The sequence below is a fragment of the Salvelinus namaycush genome, chromosome 1 (genome assembly GCF_016432855.1).
Source record: "Salvelinus namaycush isolate Seneca chromosome 1, SaNama_1.0, whole genome shotgun sequence".
NCBI classification, from domain to species: domain Eukaryota; kingdom Metazoa; phylum Chordata; class Actinopteri; order Salmoniformes; family Salmonidae; genus Salvelinus; species Salvelinus namaycush.
Genome location: NC_052307.1, coordinates 66,477,693 through 66,500,200, shown reverse-complemented (window position 1 = coordinate 66,500,200; position 22,508 = coordinate 66,477,693). Strand labels below are relative to the sequence as shown.

At 40.0% G+C, this 22,508-nt stretch overlaps 2 protein-coding genes across 2 annotated transcripts in view; both read left to right on the top strand.

Annotated features, from left to right (window-relative positions):
* The first annotated feature begins 745 nt into the window (after positions 1–745).
* LOC120047758 lies at positions 746–9,045 on the top strand. The gene is made up of 5 exons (XM_038993316.1): positions 746–824; positions 4,512–4,588; positions 4,963–5,127; positions 7,438–7,569; positions 8,727–9,045. Exons 2-5 carry the CDS (start codon positions 4,513–4,515, stop codon positions 8,861–8,863), a joined length of 510 nt encoding a protein of 169 aa, XP_038849244.1. The 5' UTR covers positions 746–824; position 4,512; the 3' UTR covers positions 8,864–9,045.
* A 511-nt stretch (positions 9,046–9,556) lies between these two features.
* LOC120047748 (dual specificity protein phosphatase 22-A-like) overlaps positions 9,557–22,508 on the top strand; it is a 29,621-nt gene continuing 16,669 nt past the window's right edge. The window contains exons 1-4 of the mRNA XM_038993306.1: positions 9,557–9,837; positions 12,262–12,295; positions 13,080–13,162; positions 13,954–14,003. Of these exons, the coding sequence (XP_038849234.1) occupies positions 9,817–9,837; positions 12,262–12,295; positions 13,080–13,162; positions 13,954–14,003 (188 nt within the window). The 5' untranslated portion in view covers positions 9,557–9,816. The remainder of the gene's footprint in view (positions 9,838–12,261; positions 12,296–13,079; positions 13,163–13,953; positions 14,004–22,508) is intronic.

Here is a 22,508-nt window from a genome sequence, read left to right as displayed (position 1 = left end):
GCTACCATGTTTTTGTCATGTTGTGTTGCTACCATGCTATGTTGTTTTCTTAGGTCTCTCTTTATGTAGTGTTTTGTTGTCTGTCTTCTCGTGACGTGTGTTTTGTCCTATATTTTTTTATTTAATTTATTTTTAATCCCAGCACCCGTGACCAGCAGGAGGCCTTTTGTATTTTGGTAGGCTGTCATTGTAAATAAGAATTTGTTCTTAACTGACTTGCCTAGTTTAAATAAAGGTTAAATAAAATTAATTTGAATGCTGTTAACAATAATGTCAATGCTATAATATTATTTGTGCTATAATGGCGATTAACTGTATTGCTTTTTCACAACATTCTAAATCTGCTAACATTTCCTCATAAAATGTTACGAATTTCGACCATTTGTTTAATTTTTCACCATCTTCATTTCGAAACTTTTATTTTAAAGTAAAATCACCGAGGTCACGGCCTTGTTCTTGCTAGGTCTTGCTTATTCTTGCTGGCGGGACGAAGGTAGCACACACCCGGGTTGAATCCCACACCGTATGGCAGGCCACAAACACCATTTTGGTTCATCTCAGGGCACATCGCGTGACAGGAAGAATGCCAATGCTGCGCAACATGGTAGCGAATGAACACTAGTTTCGCTACATTAATGTCGTAAAAGTTAGAATTCAATTGCACAGCTAAATGAATTACCACTCACATTATTTACAAACATATTTTAATATGTATATAATAGTGTGACTACATTTGACCTACCACAGTTTCCCTCACCAGCTACGTATTTCCGGTTAATCACACTTCCTTTATGGTTTTTGGAGCGCCGGCGAAAGGAGAAAAAGTAAGAGATGTTGGGTGAATTTTCTAAATTATTAGACGTCTGATATACAGCTATCATAGAACATATTATATACTGTATATTTTTTTATGAAGATAAACATGCTACATGTCTGCTGTGTAATCAGAAATGGATTTGTCAATGTTTCCGAACGAGCCGAGTGAAGAGATTGACATTGACATTGAAAAGAGGCAGACAAGACAAGGGGCAAATATGCAATGGTTGGCTAGGCTAGCTAGCATCCTAGCTAACGTTAGTTAAGGTGCCCTTTTCCTGTATGTAGTATAATTTTTTTGTGGGTATTCCTCCTCATAGTCATTTGTAATGTTACTGTGGAGTTTAGACCGGAGCAGGAATATTACACAAGGAATAACATGTTGGATGTCTGCTATGTATTTGACCTTGTGCCAGTTAGCGATGATTAGCATCGTCAGCTTGAGTGTGAGCCTTCTAGCTACTAACGTTTGAACCAATGATGTGTATAAACCCCGGATGCCTTACGGGGCGCTGTATTGAGATCACTGCGTAGTCATCTTGGTACTCCTCAATTGTAAAACAGATTTAGGAAGCAATAGAAATGCATTTATTAATTTCGCCATTCGTTTTTGACACGTTAATTCTATTAGACACCTTCATGCATACTTTTACATTGAGAGCGAAGCAAACAATTTCCTAATATTATATTTGTTTAGTACTAGTGTTACTGTCCAACAACAAATATACTTAAATACATAATATTTAGTCTCTCAATGACCAATACATAGGCTGCAGTCCAAACACTTAAAAGGCACACTATCCCCTCAGCCCTCAAATATTAAGTGGACACTTTCGATGACTTATCATGACGTCTGACGAGTATACACTTGCAGGGTGAGAAAGGAATGATTTTTAAGTGGGGATTTTTTTCCTGTAAGGCTATTAAGACTCTATACAAATGGTAACAGCTCTATCAAATTGAAATATGGCACCTCACCTAGATTTGAGTTAAAGAGAGGAATTAGGAAAGGTTGTCTTATCTCGCCGTACCTGTTTTTATTAATCACCCAACTTCATACAAATTCTTTAAATAATAGTCCTGTACAAGGTATTTCCAACGCTGGTAAATAAATTATTATAAGCCAGCTGGCAGACAATACTACACTTTTTCTGAAAGACGCTAACCAAATTCCCATATCGATCAATGTGATACAATCCTTTTCCAAAGCGTCTGGTCTATATCTTAACATTAATAAATGTGAACTCATGGCTGTCAGATTGTGTGACACCTTCATATTATGGTATTCCAGTAAAAGACGAACTTACATATTTAGGCATAACCATTACAAAGGATCCGAAGTCTAGAGGCTTACTACATTTTAACCCTTTTATTTAAAAAAAAAAAAAAAAACTGAAGAAGCTAAATCAATGGCTACAGAGGGACTTATCTTTAAAATGAAGAGTCCTAATAACCAAGGCTGAAGGTATCTCTAGACTAACATATGACGCTCTATCTTGACGGTACAATAAGCAAGGAGATAGACCAGATGCTTTTCAACTTTCTGTGGAGAAACCGTACCCATTAAATTAAGAAAACTGTTGTAATGAACACTTATGAGAATGGTGGGCTGAATTTTCTTGACTTTACTACCTTAAATAAGACTTTTAAGATCAATTGGATAAAACAATTCCTAAAAGGTTCTATGTGGAATTTTATTCCTCATCATGTCTTCTCTTCTTTTGGTAGCCTTAACTTCATGTTGGTTTGCAATTATAATATTGACAAAGTTCCAGTGAAACTTTAAGGAAAACATCAACTTAAATTGTTCCTTTTGTAATGACCACCCAGAAACAGTGTTGCATATTTTTTTGGCATTGTATTCATGTAAGAAAACTGTGGCAAGACATAAGTAGATTTATAATTGAACACATTTATGAAGATCTTACACTATTGTGGAGAGATGTACTGCTTGGATTCTTTACATACGATAGAAATAAGCTGAAACATTTTTATGTAATTCATTTCATTATTCTTTTGGCCAAGTTTCATATTCACAAATGTAAATTTACAAACAGAACACCACATTTTATTACCGTACAAAAATAAATTGAACTGTATTTTAAAGACAATTAAATACTCTACTAACAAAAAAGCTGTTAGAATAATAAGTGTATGTATGTCCATAAAAGTATGTCCATAAAAGTTAATGTTTTTGTTTGGTTAGCATTTGGAAATTGTAGAAAAAACATTTTCCTTCAGAAGTTCCAGCTAGGCAGGCTAATGTTAGTTAGCTAATTGATTTGCTAGCTATCATACAGTAGGCGTATATGAGTACTTATATAGTTAATATAAGTAGACATGCACTCATAATTGACTGTACTGCATATAAAGCACCCACAAGCTACCGGTGGCTGAAAACACAATCATCGCAGGATGAACGAGTGACGATATCTGGGCAAAGGTGGTCGATTTAAAAATCATTCCTTGCCCTGCAAGTGTATACTTGTCAGACATCATGATACATCATCAGAAGTCTCCACTTAATATTTAAGGGGATAGTGTGCGTCTTTTACATCTGCGTTGCTTGCTGTTTGGGGTTTTAAGCTTGGTTTCTGTATAGCACTTTGACATCGGCTGATGTAAAAAGGGCTTTATAAATACTTTTGATTTTAAGTGTTTGGACTGCAGCCATAGAATCAGCAATCCAGGGTTTATATACGTCATTGGTTTGAACCAGTACCTGGGCTTGAGACGATCAGATCCTTCAATTCAAAGTCCATTAGCCAGTTCTGCAAATGTTATGTCAAAATGTTCAGTACTCAACAATATATGGACTTTCATAGAGCAACTATCGTCATTACTGTCGTTACGCATGGTTTGTACTTCCAAATAAGGTCAAAGTAAAATAACTGTTTTTGTCGACCTTTTTTGGAAGTGCGTGCCATGCATAACATCAGTAATAACAATAGTAGTTCTGCGAAACTACATATTTTGATGAGTCCAGAACGCATTTTGACATAATTCAAGTTTGCAGAGCTGGCTAATGGGACTTTGAACTGAAGGATCCTGGGTGTCGGAGGAAATCTCATCATATTCATCCCCTCCACAAGCCCAGGTACTAGTTCAGCTTACGTTAGCCTAGTTTGAATGTAACTTAATATTTTCAACATAGACGTTAGCTAGCTATCTATTAGCCTGTCTGTTACCATTGAAACGTATGGTTAATGTAAGCTTGAAATGTCCTTTGCAGATGGATGGCTAAATCGAAAGATGGCTAGCTATATTTAGTTTGCTAGGCAACTTTTTAGCATAGACATTTTAGCTGGGTAACTTTATCTAGGTTAACGTAGCTAACTAGTTTTTCCTCTTTTTTGACAGTTCTGTTAATTAGATTGTATTTGTTACAAAAACTGGTTGCTAGTTATGTGTGCTTGAGCAGTGACCATAACTAGTTGCTAAATGTCAGATTAGGGATGCGTGCAGTTTCATAAATTATTGTTGAACAGTTGCTATTTTTCTATAAATTGAATTGACTAAGAATAAAACTAACCACACTATTTTACAGAGACCTAATGGCTAGCCTCTAGGCTATAGTTTCATGTCATCAGAATAACTTCTTTGTAATTCGTTGGTCAGTAATGTTTTGTTACAGTAGTAGCTAGCTATATTCATTTTTCATCAAGGGTTTTCTCATACATGTTATTTTCTTTCAGAATGCTGGCCACCAGAGCCCTTAGCCTTGTTGGCAAACGTGCCATTTCCACATCAATCTGTGTACGTGGGGGACATGGTGAGTGACTATGTTGGCAGTACACACCACATACTTGACCTTCATGGTATGGACCTTTAAAACCATCCTCTGTAAATTGTACCTACCACTAAAAAGTTGGCACACAAACAAATGTAAACAATGGATAAAATACACCACCACCAGCATGGTTTGGAGATGTACAGTAATCAGACAATACCAGCTTATTGTAGAATAAGATATTTACGTTTTTTAGGTAGACTGAAAAAGCAGTTATGCGGCTCCCAAAGGCACACAACACAGTATGTATTTGCGTATGCACATATTTTCTAAGCAGGTCCCATGCAGGTTTGAATACATGTATTTATTGGTTGTGTCTGTCAGTCCTATGTAGTAACATGGTGAGTTTCCTGCAGGTGTTGCCAAGGTAGACGACTACGCTCTCCCAGCCTACTTTGACAGGCGGGAGAACCCCCTCCCAGACGTCCAGTTTGTGACAGAGCTGAGTGCAGTGCAGAAGTCCTTAAAGGAGAAGGAGAAGGGCTCCTGGGCCACACTCTCCAATGAGGAGAAGATTGCATGTAAGTGGTTTTCACCTTTGTTGTTGAATACTTGACATTTGTCAGTTTTGTTGCTTACTCAAAACAAGACAGAAGTATTGTTTGCCTATCTGTTCTGTTAGTAGGGATATTTTTTATTTAACCTTAATTTAACCAGGTAGGCTAGTTGAGAACAAGTTCTCATTTGCAACTGCGACCTGGCCAAGATAAAGCAAAGCAGTGTGACACAGACAACAACACAGAGTTACACGATTCACCGATACGCGTCGGTCCCTGGTTCAAATGTTTAAGATGTGAGTGCATCTGTCCGTGGGAGCCCAAACCGATCCATATGTAGCATGCATCGGTAAGAAAACCAATGAAAATGTTACGAATCGCCGGTTCACTAACGTTTATTATGCTATTTTTTTGTTGCCTTATTCTGAAAATACCTCATCTGTTTGAATTGATGCGTCCTCTCCTTCAGCCTATCAAACGTTTGTGCATGTATTTGCATGTGATATTGATCTACAAGTCAGATAACTATGTACGCAGTGCGGGAGACGCAGCTGCTTGCGCCAACGAGAGGTAGGGCTACCCTATCCCTGTTCTAATATTTGTAGGCAACATCTGCACAGCACCTTCAGCATTAAGATGTTTTTAAAGTGGCTTTCGCAATATTAAATAGGTTTTATTAATTGAGGGACAACCGATGTCATTTGCTGGGTCATTTAGCTAGGCTTCCGTCCAATTGGTGATAGATTTTCATGTGAATATTCTCAAATCTGCATAAAAACAATATGCACATTTTCTTACATTTTTTCATTAAATTGACTTGTTGAGGATAAAAGGTGGTTCAATTCCCATGTATCGAATAGAAAATACAAGTTAAGTGGGTTTCCACTGCATTTTCAGCTCTACTGATGGTTTTCTCACAAAAAAATGTGCGTTATATAGCACGTGTGCCCACTCTAGTATTGGCACGTGCGCTGTAGCCATCAGGTCACAGACACAGTGTGGGTATAGCCTACATTAGATTATTATGGACAAAAGAGAGATTATTTTTGTCACGGCAGCCAAGCGTCAACGATCATGTCACCAGAATAAGACCCTCTATTTATTGGAAAGGAGCATCAAGCTCATCATCTGCACATTAAACACCCTGTGAAGTTCATCAGAACATATTTCATCTGTATCCTAATAAACTGCATGTTTTCCTAATGTGGGAGGATCACACGTCATTGCGTGACTCCAAGTTTACTTCGATATGATGGTTATTATATCAATATTTGCTCATTAAGGCATTTCCACCGACATTCAAGCATAATTAATTTACAGACACTAAAGGATCCCACCTTGTCTAGCGTGTTTTGTTGACATTTGGAAAGTTTACTGACAAATTTCCATCGGGCATGGCATACACTTCTTTGGGTTCCAACAGGTACTTTACTTGCATTTAAAGGTTGGATGGAAACCTGATTTGTGTTACCAAATGCGCTGTAGAAAATACATTTACTGGTGGAGCTCTGTCGGCTACCGGAGTGGACATAACTCACATCTTGCTGATTGCACATCTAACTGCTGATTTGGGTTTTTTCGATTGCCAGGTTCACCGTACAAAATATTTTTGTTAGTTCTGTTTGGATTTGGTCATATTTACATGAACAGGATAAAGGTGTAATTTCATAACAAGGACCGCAATCATTTTCGCCAGCCGGACTGGTCAGAACGGGAGAATAGATCACCTCTGGTTCCAAACGGTCAAAACCTTTCACTTTTGAGGCAGGTGAAATCCAAACCTGTGTTATATTAATTGGCTATGTATGTCAAAGCTAATTTCTTAAGATAAATATATAAATTTTACTAGCTCAAAATGTATCTGGTATATGACAAGTTATAGCAGTGTGGGGACAAAACATAAATTGCCCCCCCTAATCTGATAGTGGTAGATGCTCAGTCTGCCCTATGGATCAACTCACACATTACATTACACACACGGCAGAAATACTTCTCTATCATACAGCAACGACAAGCCATGGTTCGTTCACTCAGCTCAGAGAAGTCAGCTCAGTCAGATCCAACTCAGCTCCTGAGCGCCATCACTATCAGATATTCATTTAGAATGGAAAATTAATGTGTTCATGCCATCATTGTTAATCGCATTGATTCATTCCACTAATTAAATTGAATCGCGTCAAATCGTTTCAAACTAAAAATATCGTTCCTGTATCGGAGCCCATATATCTAGATGCATATTGAATCGTGCATGTAAGGAGAGATGCACATCCCTACCCGTTAGGCTGTGTTAAATTGTTATCTAACCAAGGTCTTGCATTTTCTCTTTACCAACAGTGTACCGTATTAGCTTCAAGCAGAGCTTCGCAGAGATGAACGAGGGCACAAAGGAGTGGAAATCAGTTATCGCAGGAATGTTCTTCTTTATTGGCATGACAGGACTGGTTGTCCTATGGCAGAGGAAGTTTGGTATGTCTTCTAATAAGAAAAGGAATGGGAACATTTATTGTGGATGGAGTCTGTGATCATTCAGTTGTAATATCCTGAAAAAATATCAACGCAACATGCAACAATTTAAAAGATTTACAGTTCAAATAAGGAAATCAGTCAATTGAAATAAATAATTTAAGCCCTAATCTATGGATTTCACATGACTGGGTAGGGGGGTGGGCATTGGAGGGCATAGGCCCACTTACCGGGGACCCAGGCCCAGCCAGTCAGAATTAGTTTTTCCCCAGAAAAGAGCTTTATTCCAGACAGAAATACTCCTCAGCATCCCCCACCCACCCTCAGACGATCCTGCAGGTGAAGGTCCTGGGCTGGCGTGGTAACACATGGTCTGTGGTTGTGAGGCCGGTTGGACGTACTGACAAATTCTCTGAAACAACGTTGGAGGCAGCTTATGGTGGAGAAATGAACATTCAATTCTCTAGCAACAGCTCTGGTGGTCCTTCCTGCAGTCAGCATGCCAATTGCACGCTCCCTCAACTTGAGACATTATGTTGTGTGACACAACTGCACATTTTAGTGGCCTTTTATTGTCCCCAGCACAAGGTGCACCTGTTTAATGATCATGCTCTTTGATCAGCTTCTTGATATGCCACACCTGTCAGGTGGAGGGATGATCTTGACAAAGGAGAAATACTCACTAATATGGCTGTTAACAAATTTGTGCACAACATTTGAGCAAAATAAGCTTTTTGTGGAACATTTCTGGGATATTTTATTTTAGCTCATGAAACATGGAACCAAAACTTTACGTGCTGCGTTTATATTTTTGTTCGGTGTACGTTGATGTTCATGGCTTTTCCACCCACCTGTTAAGAGCCATAAGTCAGCATTCTATCTCAATGAGATAGATATACAAGATGTTATTTATGACATAATTCAAATATTCAATTTGGCCATCAGTGCCCCTTCAAATAAATGGGTTGCCTGTCTTCTCTGCCATTGTATTGCATCAACCATAATTGTTATAACTGACAAGCAACCAGGTTGTTATTGTGAAACAATGTTCTCAATAATGATTACCTTGGTAGATAAATGTTCAATACAGACTATTAAAGAATATATGTTCATGGGTGAACTTTGAGGCAGAGCCTAACAAGCTGTCTGTCTCGCTGCAGTGTACGGACCTGTCCCCCCCACCTTTGAGTCAGAATGGAAAGAGAAGGAGGTGCAGAGGATGCTGGACATGAGGATCAACCCCGTGGAGGGCTTCTCAGCCAAATGGGACTATGAGAACAAGGAATGGAAGAAGTAAACCAACCATCCAGTGGACCACATTACATACCATGTCACCAACAAACGTACAAACATACCAATTACTTGTCTGTATTTATCTATTGTCCACATTACCTCAGTCAATACGTTTTGGAAGGTCTCTTCCTCTTAAGGTTATCATGTATTATAGAGCAAAATAAAAGTTCCTATGTTTACCCAATAGTATGTCTCCCCTTTGCTGTTATATCTACCATGTTGTGGATGGTTAAATGCCACTGGAGGAGTAGGCCCGACATGTCAATTATATGTGTAGGGCTTACTAGTACAAGGAACATCATAAACAGAGCATAGGTGTGATGTATCAGCACCCATGGATTGACCCTATTTTGAAACCTGGCAAGACTTTTCTTGCCTCTTAGCTAATTGTGTGAATATCGTACTAGTGCCATGTTTTTAGTTGCCATTTTTAAGGAATCCACGCTGTAGTCCTGGATTAGGCTATGGCAGGCATGTGTGGGTTTACAGGAATTAAAAAGCATAGGCTATTCGATAATTCCAATACTTAAAATGCATTTATTTAGGACATAGTACAAATAAGTAGTACTGGATGAATTGATGATAATCCTTAACAAGTCTAATGTCACGAAACCCGCGCGGAATGGGCTGCATTACGATCCCATGTACCAATGATATAATTTCTCGGGGGAAACCCGGAAGAGGATTATGGAGCGCAGGTCATACAGAGCAGCATTATGGCGATCGTCTTGTGAAGCAATGTAGACAAAGCGGTCAAAGTACACCCATGTTGAACTACAGAGGCGCGAAGTGGTCTCACTAGTGACGGACAGACCATTTCGCGATTACTCGCACGCACCGCTTCATGTTATTGAAAGTCAGTCCATGTTCTTGTCCAATATTTTGCGTTGTTGCATTGAGACGTAAATACTCAGCTGTATTTTAAATACTTCATAATCTTTGTCGTCTGCGAGAGAGATGGGAAATGGAATGAACAAGGTAGGGGCCTTTGTGTTTTTGTTATTAATGTATCTGTTCTGTTCAATGGCTTGATTGTTATTTTGTAGCTAGGCACTTCCTCGGAGGGGCGTAAACGTTGCACATAGATATGCGCGGAATATATTATGTCATGGTATTTACATCAGCCATCTACATGTCTATCTGCAACACTGAACGTCCCTATAGTTCCCTGAATAAAACCAAAGGGTAGGCTACTCATCACACACTGTAAATTAATATAATAACGTGATAACTCATACAGGTTACAGGTTTGGATTTAGGGTATCAAATGGAGAAAAACACTTTGCCCTACTATTTTGACTGTTTTAAAGTCCTTATTGTTATCTGTCAATAGTTGGGTGTTTAAATGTTTTGTATATACAGTACCAGTCAAAGTTTGAACACACGTATTCATTCAAGGGCTTTTCTTTATTTTTACTATTTTCTACATTGTAGAATAATAGTGAAGACACCAAAACTATGAAATAACACATGGAATCATGTAACTAAAAAAGTGTTAAACAAATCTAAATATATTTTAGATTTTAGATTCTTCAAAGTAGTCACCCTTTGCCTTGATGACAGCTTTATACACTCTTGGTATTCTCTCAATCAGCTTCATGAGGTAGTCACCTGGAATGCATTTCAATTAACAGGTGTGCCTTGTTAATTTGTAGAATTTCTTTCCTTCTTAATGTGTTTGAGCCAATCAGTTGTGTTGTGACAAGGTAGGGGTGGTATACAGAAGATAGCCCTATTTGGCAAATGACCAAGTCCATATTATGGCAAGAACAGCTTAAATAAGCAAAGAGAAATGACAATCCATCATTACTTTAAGACATGAAGGTCAGTCAATGCAGAACATTTTATAAGTGCAGTCTGAAAAACCATCAAACCCTGTGATGAAACTGGCCCTCATGAAGACCGCCACAGGAAAGGAAGACCCAGAGTTACCTCTGCTGCAGAGGATAAGTTCATTAGAGTTATCAGCCTCAGAAATTGCAGCCCAAATAAATGCTTCACAGAGTTCAAGTAACAGACACATCTCAACATCCACTGTTCAGAGGAGACTGTGAATCAGGCCTTCATGGTTGAATTGCTGCAAAGAAACCACTACTAAAGGACACCAATAATAATAAGATACTTGCTTGGCCAAGAAACACAAGCAATGGACATTGGACCGGTGGAAATCTTTTCCTTTGGTCTGATGAGTCCAAATTTGAGATTTTTGGTTCCAACCGCTGTGTCTTTGTGAGACAGAGTATGTGAACGGATAATCTCTGCATGTGTGGTTCCCACCATGAAGCATGGAGGAGGAGGTGTGATGGTGTGGGAGTGCTTTGCTGGTGTCATTGTCAGTGATTTATTTAGAAATCAAGGCACACTTAACCAGCATGTCTACCCCAGCATTCTGCAGCGATACGCCATCACATCTGGTTTACACTTAGTGGGACTATCATTTGTTTTTCAACAGGACAATGACCCAACACACCTCCAGGCTGTGTAAGGGCTATTTTACCAAGAAGGAGAGTGAGGGAGTGCTGCATCAGATGACCTGGCCTCCACAATCACCCAACCTCAACCCAATTGATATGGTTTTGGGATGAGTTGGACCTCAGAATGAAGGAAAATCAGCCAACAAGTGCTTAGCATATGTGGGAACTCCTTCAAGACTGTTGTAAAAGCATTCCAGGTGAAGCTGGTTGAGAGAATGCCAAGACTGTGCAAAGGGTGGCTACTTTGAAGAATCTAAAATCAAAAATATATTTTGTTTTAACACTTTTTTTGGTTACGACATGATTCGGTATGTGTTATTACATTGTTTTGATGTTTTCACTATTATTCTACAATGTAGAAAATAGTACAAATAAAGAAAAATGAGTAGGTGAGTAGGTGTGTCCAAACTTTTGACTGGTACTGTATATATTACACCTCTTAGTGTCCCGTTAACGGTGATGGGAGTGTCCAGAAGCACCTCTGGGCACCACTGTAATTCCACCCTGACTGAAGCTCTAAGCTTATCTGAATTTCAGAGGACACTAACATCATAGGCAGGCATATACTTTTTATTTTGAAGTCTTAAATAATGCAGGAGTCTTGTAATGTCTAGAAGAGATCATGATGGGATCGCTACAGCTTTATTGCACAGCTTTGTGTCAACATGGCCTTAACCATCAGAGTTGGTTCAGTGCTCCTCAATCCCAGTCATGCCAGGCAATACTATTTATTACAGGCCCTATAAGGCTTGACTTAGCTATGAGAACGGTTCCTGTTTGTTTTCTCAATTGGGAAAATACTGTTTGACCAAACTGGACACCTGAATACGTCCTACGACCATAGATAAGGAGCATCACTAAGGTTAAGGCCATGCTCAAATTGTGAATATCTAACTAGTGAAATGTCTCTTTGTTTTCCTATTTGCAGGTTGTTGATGGGCTCTACCTGGGAAATATCAGAGGTGAGAACAGGATTCTGTTGAAATCAATTCAGTTGTTTTATATATTGCACAGTCAGGCATCACACCCAAGAGGCAACACTCACTAATTCACTAGGTGTGGCAGCAGCATCTTGCTTGAATCCAGGGCAGCTTTCAAAGAGACTCAGGCATTTTCTTCTGTTATTGATGCACATGAGCTTTACTTTCTCTGTCCTTATGTTGTTATAATGTTGTTGATACGTTACCTGTAAGGTATGGTCAAATTTAACAAGGGAAGAGATAACAAGAATATCTAGTGAGTGTATTATAGTTATGTATAGATCAAAATAGAGTAGCAGAAGGTTATATGTGTACTGTAGCTCAATGAACTAAGGCATGGCCCAACTTAAGGCTGCTGCATGCATCATACTGTATCCATCAGTAGAATATGGCACATTTACTCCCTCTGGTAATGTTGGTGATTTATCTGCTCCTCAGCCATGGGGGTTTCTGCCCTACCAGCTTAATGTGACATCTACCCTGCTATAATGTTAGCCATACTGATGATGGCTTCGCTAGATGGTCCAAGTACTGCTCACACACTGAAAATAGCTTTAAGTGACAAGGCCAAATGATTGCTAACCAAATTACAGCCACAAAGTCAAAGATGCTGCTTCTGGGCAAGCCACTCTTGGGTCTTAAACACTTCAAATGATGCATTTCCTCTCTCTCCTTATGGCATTGCTTTGTCTACTGAGGGTCTCATAGAAATTCACTGAGAAGAATCACTGATCGACATTTTCTCCCTCCCTTCGTCTTTTCCCAGACTCGGAGAACAGAGAAAGTTTGTCCCAGAACAACATCAGCCACATCCTGTCTGTGTATAACAATGCTAAACCCGTGCTGGAGGTGAGTGGGGCAGGCAGCCATAGAGGACACAAGGCCAGTTTCACAGACAGACTGAATACATTGTTGTGTCTTGAGTCAGGCTGGAGTAGGCTTCATTCTGGTTTAGTTGGTCAAGAACTGAAATGGGATTTCATGACCATTGACCATAACCTTGAATAACATGTCTTACATGAGTCAAACTTAAATATTTAAATGATTTTTAACTTCCTCATACTCAGTTAGTGAATATGGGACTTTGTCTCAAATTCTAGAGAGACGTCTCATAACTTTTTGGGTCAGTATTCAGTTCCTTGATTTGATTCATGGGAATTGTGTTGTGTAATGAAATCCGTACAGTATGGCATAATTTTGTAGAAGTGGAAAACATAGATTTTGTAGTACATAGTTGAAGCCAGCTGGGGGTAGTGGTGTCTCACAGTTTAATACATACCAGTGACATTGGGCTGTAGAACTTTAGACAAAGCTTTAACTGTTCAATAAAGCACTTCACTCTTGAAGCATCATATTTTAGTTTTATTTGACCTATGTGGTTCATTTATAATACTCAGTTGAGTATGTGTATGTATTTACTTGACTCATCCAACAACAATGTGCAGTTGATGACCACACACCTTACTTACTAATTACTGTTTCAAACAATAGAAAAAATTACAAGAATGCTAATTGAAAGAAAGTGAATGATATACCGCTGATAAGCTGTACTGTGACCACATGTAGATGGCATGTGCTGTGTGCAGAACAAAACTGACCCTCGTGTTGTGTTTGTACTCCTATCTGTTTACCTCTCACAGGACATGACCTACCTGTGTATCCACGCAGCTGATGCGTCTAGCCAGAACCTGTGAGTTACCACACACACACACACACCATTCATTGTCAAACAAATCCACCAACACAAGCCACTCCGCTGTATACCATCGTCAGAGGTCCCTCTTTTCTTCCTGTGAACAAGATATGACTCGTGTCATATTGTTTCAATAACATCAGTTGAACGGAACTCTTCAGTTTGTGGCTCCAGGGTGACACGCAGGCAGGAAAATTAGATTAGTCACTTTGTCGTTGAAACAACTGAAATAAGCCTGGAAGTCTTTTAAAGGTTCATACAGTATGTATCAGGTAGAAATAAACAGGGTACCTACATTATCAAGTCAGAGACCAAAACAGTAAAAAAACACTAAGACCTGATAATCTAAAGGACTCTGAGAGAAAGACATCTCAGTTTGACTTGTCTGGCTCTGCTATCAGAGCAGGAAAGAGTGTGGAGATGGTGCAGTATTTTAAATGGCTGTAGTTTTATATAGACCCCATCCCCACTGTGTGAAACGAGCTAGATAGACTGCTGCTGCTTCACGTGTGTTATCAAGTCCCCCTCTGTCATTATAGCAGCAGACCAAAACATTTACTTCTCTGTCTCTAAGCTGCTCTCATGTTTGGTGGGTCGCCATTGGCATACTACCATTTAGTATAAATACTGAAAATTTTATTAAACAAGTTGCAGAAATGTAACAGTTGAAAATAAAAAATAATCAGGGGTTGGAACCGAAATCATTTCCCAATCATTTCGTTCTGTACAGAACCACATTTCTTTTGTTCCGTTCCACTGTTCCGACCAGCAAAATAAAGTTCTGAACCGGTTCGAATCCCAAAAAAGTACCAGTTTATATCGTTCCTTTCTGTTTCTTTTTTAACCTGCTCATTAAATTACTTCACCAATCATTGCGGATAGAGCAGGCAAGCTAGTTGTTTACATGCATGATGGACAGACAAGTGTAGACTATTGCGCAAGATGTGACTGAAATTTTACGAGTGGGGAGAGAGCGAGAGATGGTTAAGGTGCAGGCTTGAAGCTCTAGGCATCTTGTTATGACATGCATTATATGAATTAGGTCGACAGAGTTATACAGTAACTAGGCCTATAATATTCTTAACTAGCATTGAAAAAGTGAATACATTTATCTCTCCCCATCTTCTCACTCTTCTAACGTCAATACAGTAGCCTATGCTTCGGAAGGGGGAGAGGCAGGTAACTTAAACATGCACATACATCGGCAAAGATTTTCAGCTTGCAGGCAGACGCTGGAATAAGTTTCTGAGTGACAGAGTGAGGGCTTTGCATTGGCGCTTTGTTGCATTTTTTTTGTGGGACTAGAAAAAAATGCCTGGAACGTAAAATAACGTTATTAACCGGTTTTCCTTGCTTTTAAAATAACGGTTCTGTTCCGGAACAGTATGGATCACTTTCATTCCCGGTTCCATTTCTATTCCTTGAAAAATGTTGTTCTTTTCCGGTTTTCGGTTCTGTTCCTTGAACCGGTTCCAACCCCTGAAAATGATAATACAAATGCTGTAACACACGAGAATCATTTCAGTAGTAAGGGACTCCGACTCTAGTGTTGTGGTGGTCATTGGAGGCAGGTCTTTCATGTCATTTGATTACACGTTGTGGTTATTTGAAAAGAAAAGTAGTGTCAGAGTCCCCCTAGCATCACATGCTTAATCCTGTGATGTCTCTCCAAGTGACTTGACAGCTGAGGGTAGAGTCCCTGTAGCACTGAGACCGTTCTGCTCAGCTCTGCTCTGTGTGGGTGTCCTTACTTCCACCCACGCCATTATCACTTTCACATTCAGTCTTTAGTAGAGTTGAATATTTTCCCGGTATTTAAAAATGTTTCCATCCCGAGAATAAATCACTTTTCTCTCGGGCACCAGGTATTTCCCGCCAAAACCGGAAGTGTCATTCCAAAGCATATAAAACATATAAACTGAGTGTACCAAACATTAGGAACACCTTCCTAATATTGAGTTGCTCCCCCTTTTGCCCTCAAAACAGCCTCAATTCATCGGAGCATGGACTCTACAAGGTGTCGAAAGCGTTCCACACGGATGCTGGCACATGTTGACTCCAATGCTTTCCACAGTTGGCTGGATGTCCTTTGGGTAGTGGACCATTCTTGATACACACGGAATATTGTTGAGTGTGAAAAATCCAGCAGCGTTGCACTTCTTGACATTCTCAAACCGGTGCACCTGGCACCTACTACCATACCCCGTTCAAAGGCACTTAAATCTGTTGTCTTGCCCATTCACCCTATGAATGGCACACATACACAATCCATGTCTCACTTGTCTCAAGGCTTAAAAATCCTTCTTCAACCTGTCTCCTCCCTTTCATGCACACTGATTTGAAGTGGATTTAACAAGCGACATCCTTAAGGGAGGATAGCTTTCACCTGGATTCACCTGGTCAGTCTGTCATAGAGAGAGCAATGTTTCGTACGCTGGGTAAGTACAGTTGAAGTCGGATGTTTACATACACCTTAGCCAAATACATTTAAACTCAGTTTTTCACAATTCCTGACATTTAATCCTAGTAAAAATTCCTTGTCTTAGGTCAGTTAAAATCACCACTTTATTTTAAGAATGTGAAATGTCAGAATAATAGTAGAGAGAATGATTTATTTCAGCTTTTATTTCTTTCACCACATTCCCAGTGGGCCAGAAGTTTACATACACTCAATTAGTATTTGGGAGCATTGCCTTTAAATTGTTTAACTTGGGTGAAACATTTCAGATAGCCTTCCAACAAGCTTCCCACAATAAGTTGGGTGAATTTTGGCCCATTCCTCCTGACAGAGCTGGTGTAACTGAGTCAGGTTTGTAGGCCTCCTTGCTCGCACACGCTTTTTCAGTTCTGCCCACAGATTTTCTATAGGATTGAGGTCAGGGCTTTGTGATGGCCACTCCAATACCTTGACTTTGTTGTCCTTAAGCCATTTTGCCACAACATTGGAAGTATGCTTGGGGTCATTGTCCATTTGGAAGACCCATTTGCGACCAAGCTTTAACTTCCTGACTGATGTCTTGAGATGTTGCTTCAATATATCCACATAATTTCCCTGCCTCATGATGTCATCTATTTTGTGAAGTGTACCAGTCCCTCCTGCAGCAAAGCACCCACACAACATGATCCTACCACCCCCGTGCTTCACGGTTGGGATGGTGTTCTTCGGCTTGCAAGCCTCCCCCTTATTCCTCCAAACATAAAAATGGTCATTATGGCCAAACAGTTCTATTTTTGTTTCAGCAGACCAGAGGACATTTCTCCAAAAAGTACTATCTTTGTCCCCATGTGCAGTTGCAAACCCTAGACTGGCTTTTTTATGGGGGTTTTGGAGCAGTGGCTTCTTCTTGTTAAGCGACCTTTCAGGTTATGTCTATAGGACTCGTTTTACTGTGGATATAGATACTTTTGTACCGGTTTCCTCCAGCATCTTCACAAGGTCCTTTGCTGTTGTTCTGGGATTGATTTGCACTTTTCGCACCAAAGTACGTTAATCTCTAGGAGACAGAACGCTTCTCCTTCCTGAGCGGTATGACGGCTGCATGGTCCCATGGTGTTTATACTTGCGTACTATTGTTTGTACAGATGAACGTGGTACCTTCAGGTGTTTGGAAATTGCTCCCAAGGATGAACCAGACTTGTGGAGGTCTACAATTTATTTTCTGAGGTCTTGACTGATTTCTTTTGATTTTCCCATGATGTCAAGCAAAGAGGCACTGAGTTTGAAGGTAGGCCTTGAAATACATCCACAGGTACACCTCTATTTGACTCAAATGATGTCAATTAGCCTATCAGAAGCTTCTAAAGCCATGACATCATTTTCTGGAATATTCCAAGCTGTTTAAAGGCACAGTCAACTTAGTGTATGTAAACTTCTGACTCACTGGAATTGTGATACAGTGAATTATAAGTGAAATAATCTGTCTGTAAACAATTGTTGGACAAATTACTTGTGTCATGCACAAAGTAGATGTCCTAACTGACATGCCAAAACTATAGTTTGTTAACAAGAAATTTGTGGAGTGGTTGAAAAAATAGTTTTATTGACACCAACCTAAGTGTATGTAAACTTCCGACTTCAACTGTATGTCTGGATTTGATTAGAGCTTTGATCGGCATGAAAATTCAAGCCTGAAGCCACCTGAGCCTGATGAGCCATACATTAAAGACATTTTATGAGCCTAAGCCCAAAAAAGCACAGATAATTGTGTCGTTTTCCAATACATAGCCGCACATTACGCTGGCCACGCACCACTTTTAGAGATCCTATAAAAGAGAGAGCTACTTCCATGGTACCTATGACCTGCACCATCTGTTGAGTTTGTTCTGTGTCCACTGTCCACATTAATTACTGCTCATTACATTAGTATTGTAGCCCGCTGTGTAGCGCAGTAAGGATAACTACCAGGGTGGAATGTTCTACCCTTCTTTTCATACCTGGACAGAAACACCCTGTCTGCCAGTCAGTCAGAAAAGGACAGACACTAGTGTTAAAGACATGCTCCGTAACTTTGGCGACTAGTAAGTCTTTTTTTTTACCTCCCGCAAGCAGAGCATAACTCAGTCAGTCTGTCAATCACTTGTCTTCTCAGAGGAAAATAAGAAGGAGAGAGATGATGATGATGATGAGGGTGGTTGGAGGTTGCGGATGAGGGGAGGAGGGGATGTTGTTGGGTTGGGGGGCCTCTGACCCCCCTGTCGCAACCAACTGGTCTGCAGGCAGCAGGAAGGAAGCCTTGCTGTGACATCCTGCTGTGCCTCGGTCACCAGGCCTATTATAGTCCCTCTGTCACAATCCCTAGGCTGGGAAAACAGGGCTAACGGTCTCCGCACTGGTTTCATCACGTCCCCCTGTTCCCCGCTTTTAGAGACCAGGCCAGGGACTGACATGGCTAGGGGCCCTAGGGGCTAGGACTGGGGGCCTCTCTCCTTATGAGTCTCTGAGAGTGTGTCATTATTGTGGTAGGATGCTGACCTGACCCCCACTTCATGTTGTTTTATTAAAAACTCAAGAAACAAGAATTAGAATTAGATTCAGGTGGACATGTCCTATATCTTCAGTTACCAGATATCACAAAACTAAAGCACTACAGAGTCTTTGTTTGGATTCAACCATACAGTTTGCCACTGTCCTTCATTTGTGATTATAATATGGGTGGTTCGAGCCCTGAATGCTGATTGGCTGACAGCCATGGTATATCAGACCGTATACCACGGGTTTGACAAAACATGTATTTTTACTGCTCTAATTACGTTGGTGACCAGTTTACAATAGCAATAAGGCACCTCGGGGGTTTGTGATGTATGGCCAATATACCACGGCTAAGGGCTGTGTTCAGGCACTCCGCGATGCGTTGTGCGTAAGAACAGCCCTTAGCCATGGTATATTGGCTATATACCACACCTCCTCGGGGCTTATTGCATAAATATACACTGAGTATACCAAACACCCCTCCCCTCCCTCATTGCAGTTCTTGACACAAACCGGTGCACCTGGAACCTACAACCATGCCTGTTTCAAAGGCGCTTAAATATTTTGTCTTGCCTATTCACTCTCTGAATGGCACACATACACAATCCATGTCTCAAGGCTTAAGAACTTTTCTTTAGCCTGTCTCCGCCCCTTCATCTACACTGATTGAAACTGATTTAATAAGGGATCATAGCTTTCACCTGGATTCACCTGGTCAGTCTGTCATGGAAAGAGCAGGTGTTCTTAATGTTTTGTCTACTCAGTGTAAGATCCTATTTCTTTTTGTTTTCATTTGGAGTTCAGCCTCTCAAAACACAAAACAATCACCACATAATACATTTCTGCACATTTAACAAGATAGCCGGAAACCTCTGGACCAGAAATAATTAGAAAAGTGCTGAGGAGACATCTTTCAGCAAGAGTTTGACTCCAAGTGAGAAGGAGGGAACGCGCAATCCATCTATTTTAGCCCCTGGCTGTTGAGTTGGTTGGGTAACCAAGCAGCTTTTGCTGTTATAGGACAATGCTCCCCACCATATGACTCTCCCATTGTGCAACGCTTCACTACTATTTCCCAATAGTGTTTGGAGTGGTAGCCATACACCAACAGCAAAAAACAGATCAAGTCACAGTATAGGGTAGATGGAAGGAGAATGTTAGTTGGGGTACATGCTGTATTGATCTACATGAAAAGATGATCTCTAAAGATGGAATGATAGTGGTTGTAAAGTCTGGGAGGGGAAGCAGTATAGGAGTCCCTTATACTCTCATTACCTCGCAGTCCTACAAAGGTGCATGAATTGACAAACCAACGGGTTGTGTGAGAGATATTATGACTTTCTTGGATGACAATGGAAGTTGAATAGAAAATACTTCTAGGTTCTCCTGGTAGTGTCCAGTGGAGAGTGCTACTAAACAAGACAACTGTATAGGACAGATCACTTCCACCACCATCTCCAGAGTAAGCTACCCATCCCTTCCCCCTCCATAACATCCTTATGCGTCTTTTCCCACTAGCACTGACTTTGCTGATAACCACTTTGTTCAGGGAAAATGTACTTGCTACGATTGTGATGTGTTGTTGTCTCACCTACAGTAGCTATCTTAAGATGAATGCACTAATGTAAGTCACTCTGGATAAGACCGTCTGCTAAATTACTAGACTGTGCCCTGGGACTTCCCAGTGGTGTGATGATTGGACACAGATACTTGGGTATAAGACAGGACAGGTATCTATCTGGACATCATGACTAAGATGAAACGGATTGAAGGAACTTGTGCTGTGCAGAGATGGGGTCCAGATGACTTTTACACCTTAGTTTCACTTCTTCCTGTTCTTTCTCATATCCCATAAAATGTGACCTGAAATCAATTTATATAGTTATAGATCTGGTCTCACCTAGGGTTGTGACGGTCATGACATTTTGTCAGCTGGTGATTGTTAAGCAAATAACTGCCAGTTTCACGGTAATTGACCATTAATTAACATAAACACATTTAGCTTCTCCTGGCTTCCACACATTTCCACTGATGCAGATCTTTGGAACATCTACATTTTATAAAGTCTAATATATCCATGTAAGAGCCTACATCATCACAGTAAATCCGTGATTTATTTTAGACAGGTCTAAAGAAACATGATATGAAGAAAATGTAGTCTATTTCAGAAGAACAGAATAGCATACTCTTTGTTGTCCTTGTGTTGTCCTTGTGTTAGGCCCTGATCTGGCTATGCCATATGTCTGTGGAACTGTACACTAGTTCATTAAGCAGACAAGATTTGCTTAGAATTCTGTGACATTATTTTACATGATTGTATAGAATGAAGAATACAATTGAACATAGCTGAGTAAAATAGAAAGGATATTTTCTCCAAACATTTTAAAGGAGTGTGCATATGCAGCTATTCTGTGTTGAGCGCTTAACAAAGAAACAGCTACTCCTAAATACTTAATTTCAAGTTATTTATGCATCTTTGGTTGTGATACAAACATCGGGCTATATCTTCTGATTTTTAATACAATAAGGCTGCATGATGCGACTCTAATGGTGCGACTCTAATGATGTTTTGAAAAAAGTTGCATGAAAGGCATGAGCCCTGCTTTGTTTTTTGCTGTACACACTTTGACAAGCTCTTGATAATGCCTCGAATTTTCCAGTGGCATCCCTTTTGTGTGGCTGTAATGTCACGTAAAAAGAAATCTATGTCTTTAGCGGCCAGTGGCCATTGTGCTCTTGGGCTGAATATAATTATTATAATTCCCTTCTCCCGGTTGCACGCTCTGATGCACCTCTTACTCACATGGCTCTCCATCACGTGACGGGTCTTTCTCACAGGCTACAAGTGAAGACAGACACATTGGGGAGGCAACTGCGTGTGTCCTTATCCAATTCCGAGGAAGAACTGTCCACATTTACTTTTCGTCAGCCAACAAGATGAGTAGGCCTAACAAACAGCAAAAACACTAGCCTATGTCAATCTATTATCCCCCATAGTACAAAAGTCGACATATTCTGTGTGAGAAATAAATATTCCAAACATAGTGTAGGACAGTTGTGGGATGCGATAGATTCCAAATTAATCCAACCACTAGCATCAAAACTACTTTTTTAAGCAATGAGCCTGAAGCAACAGATCAGAACGTTTAGCTTAAATTGTTGATCAACTATTAGGATATTTCCTCACATTATAAGCGCAGCAATGTGCACACCGTAGTAAGCTATAAGCACAAATCTTCCATTAGCAGGAAAACACAATTCTAAAAAGTGACCGCAAATGCAATTATGAATGTAATGCTTTTATTATAAATGTGCATTTTTATGGTGAAAATTATCTTCCCCATACTTGAAACTCACATGCTTCACATGTATGCCAGTTAGGCTCTACACCCGTTGTAAAACTGATTATTGTGCTCCATTTTAAGAAGTTATTTGGCCACTTTAATTGTGATACAAACCTTTTCAAAACATATAGTCCTATGGGCTAGGCTACATATGAGGTGTGCAGCTATGTGTCACGCCCCGACCTTAGT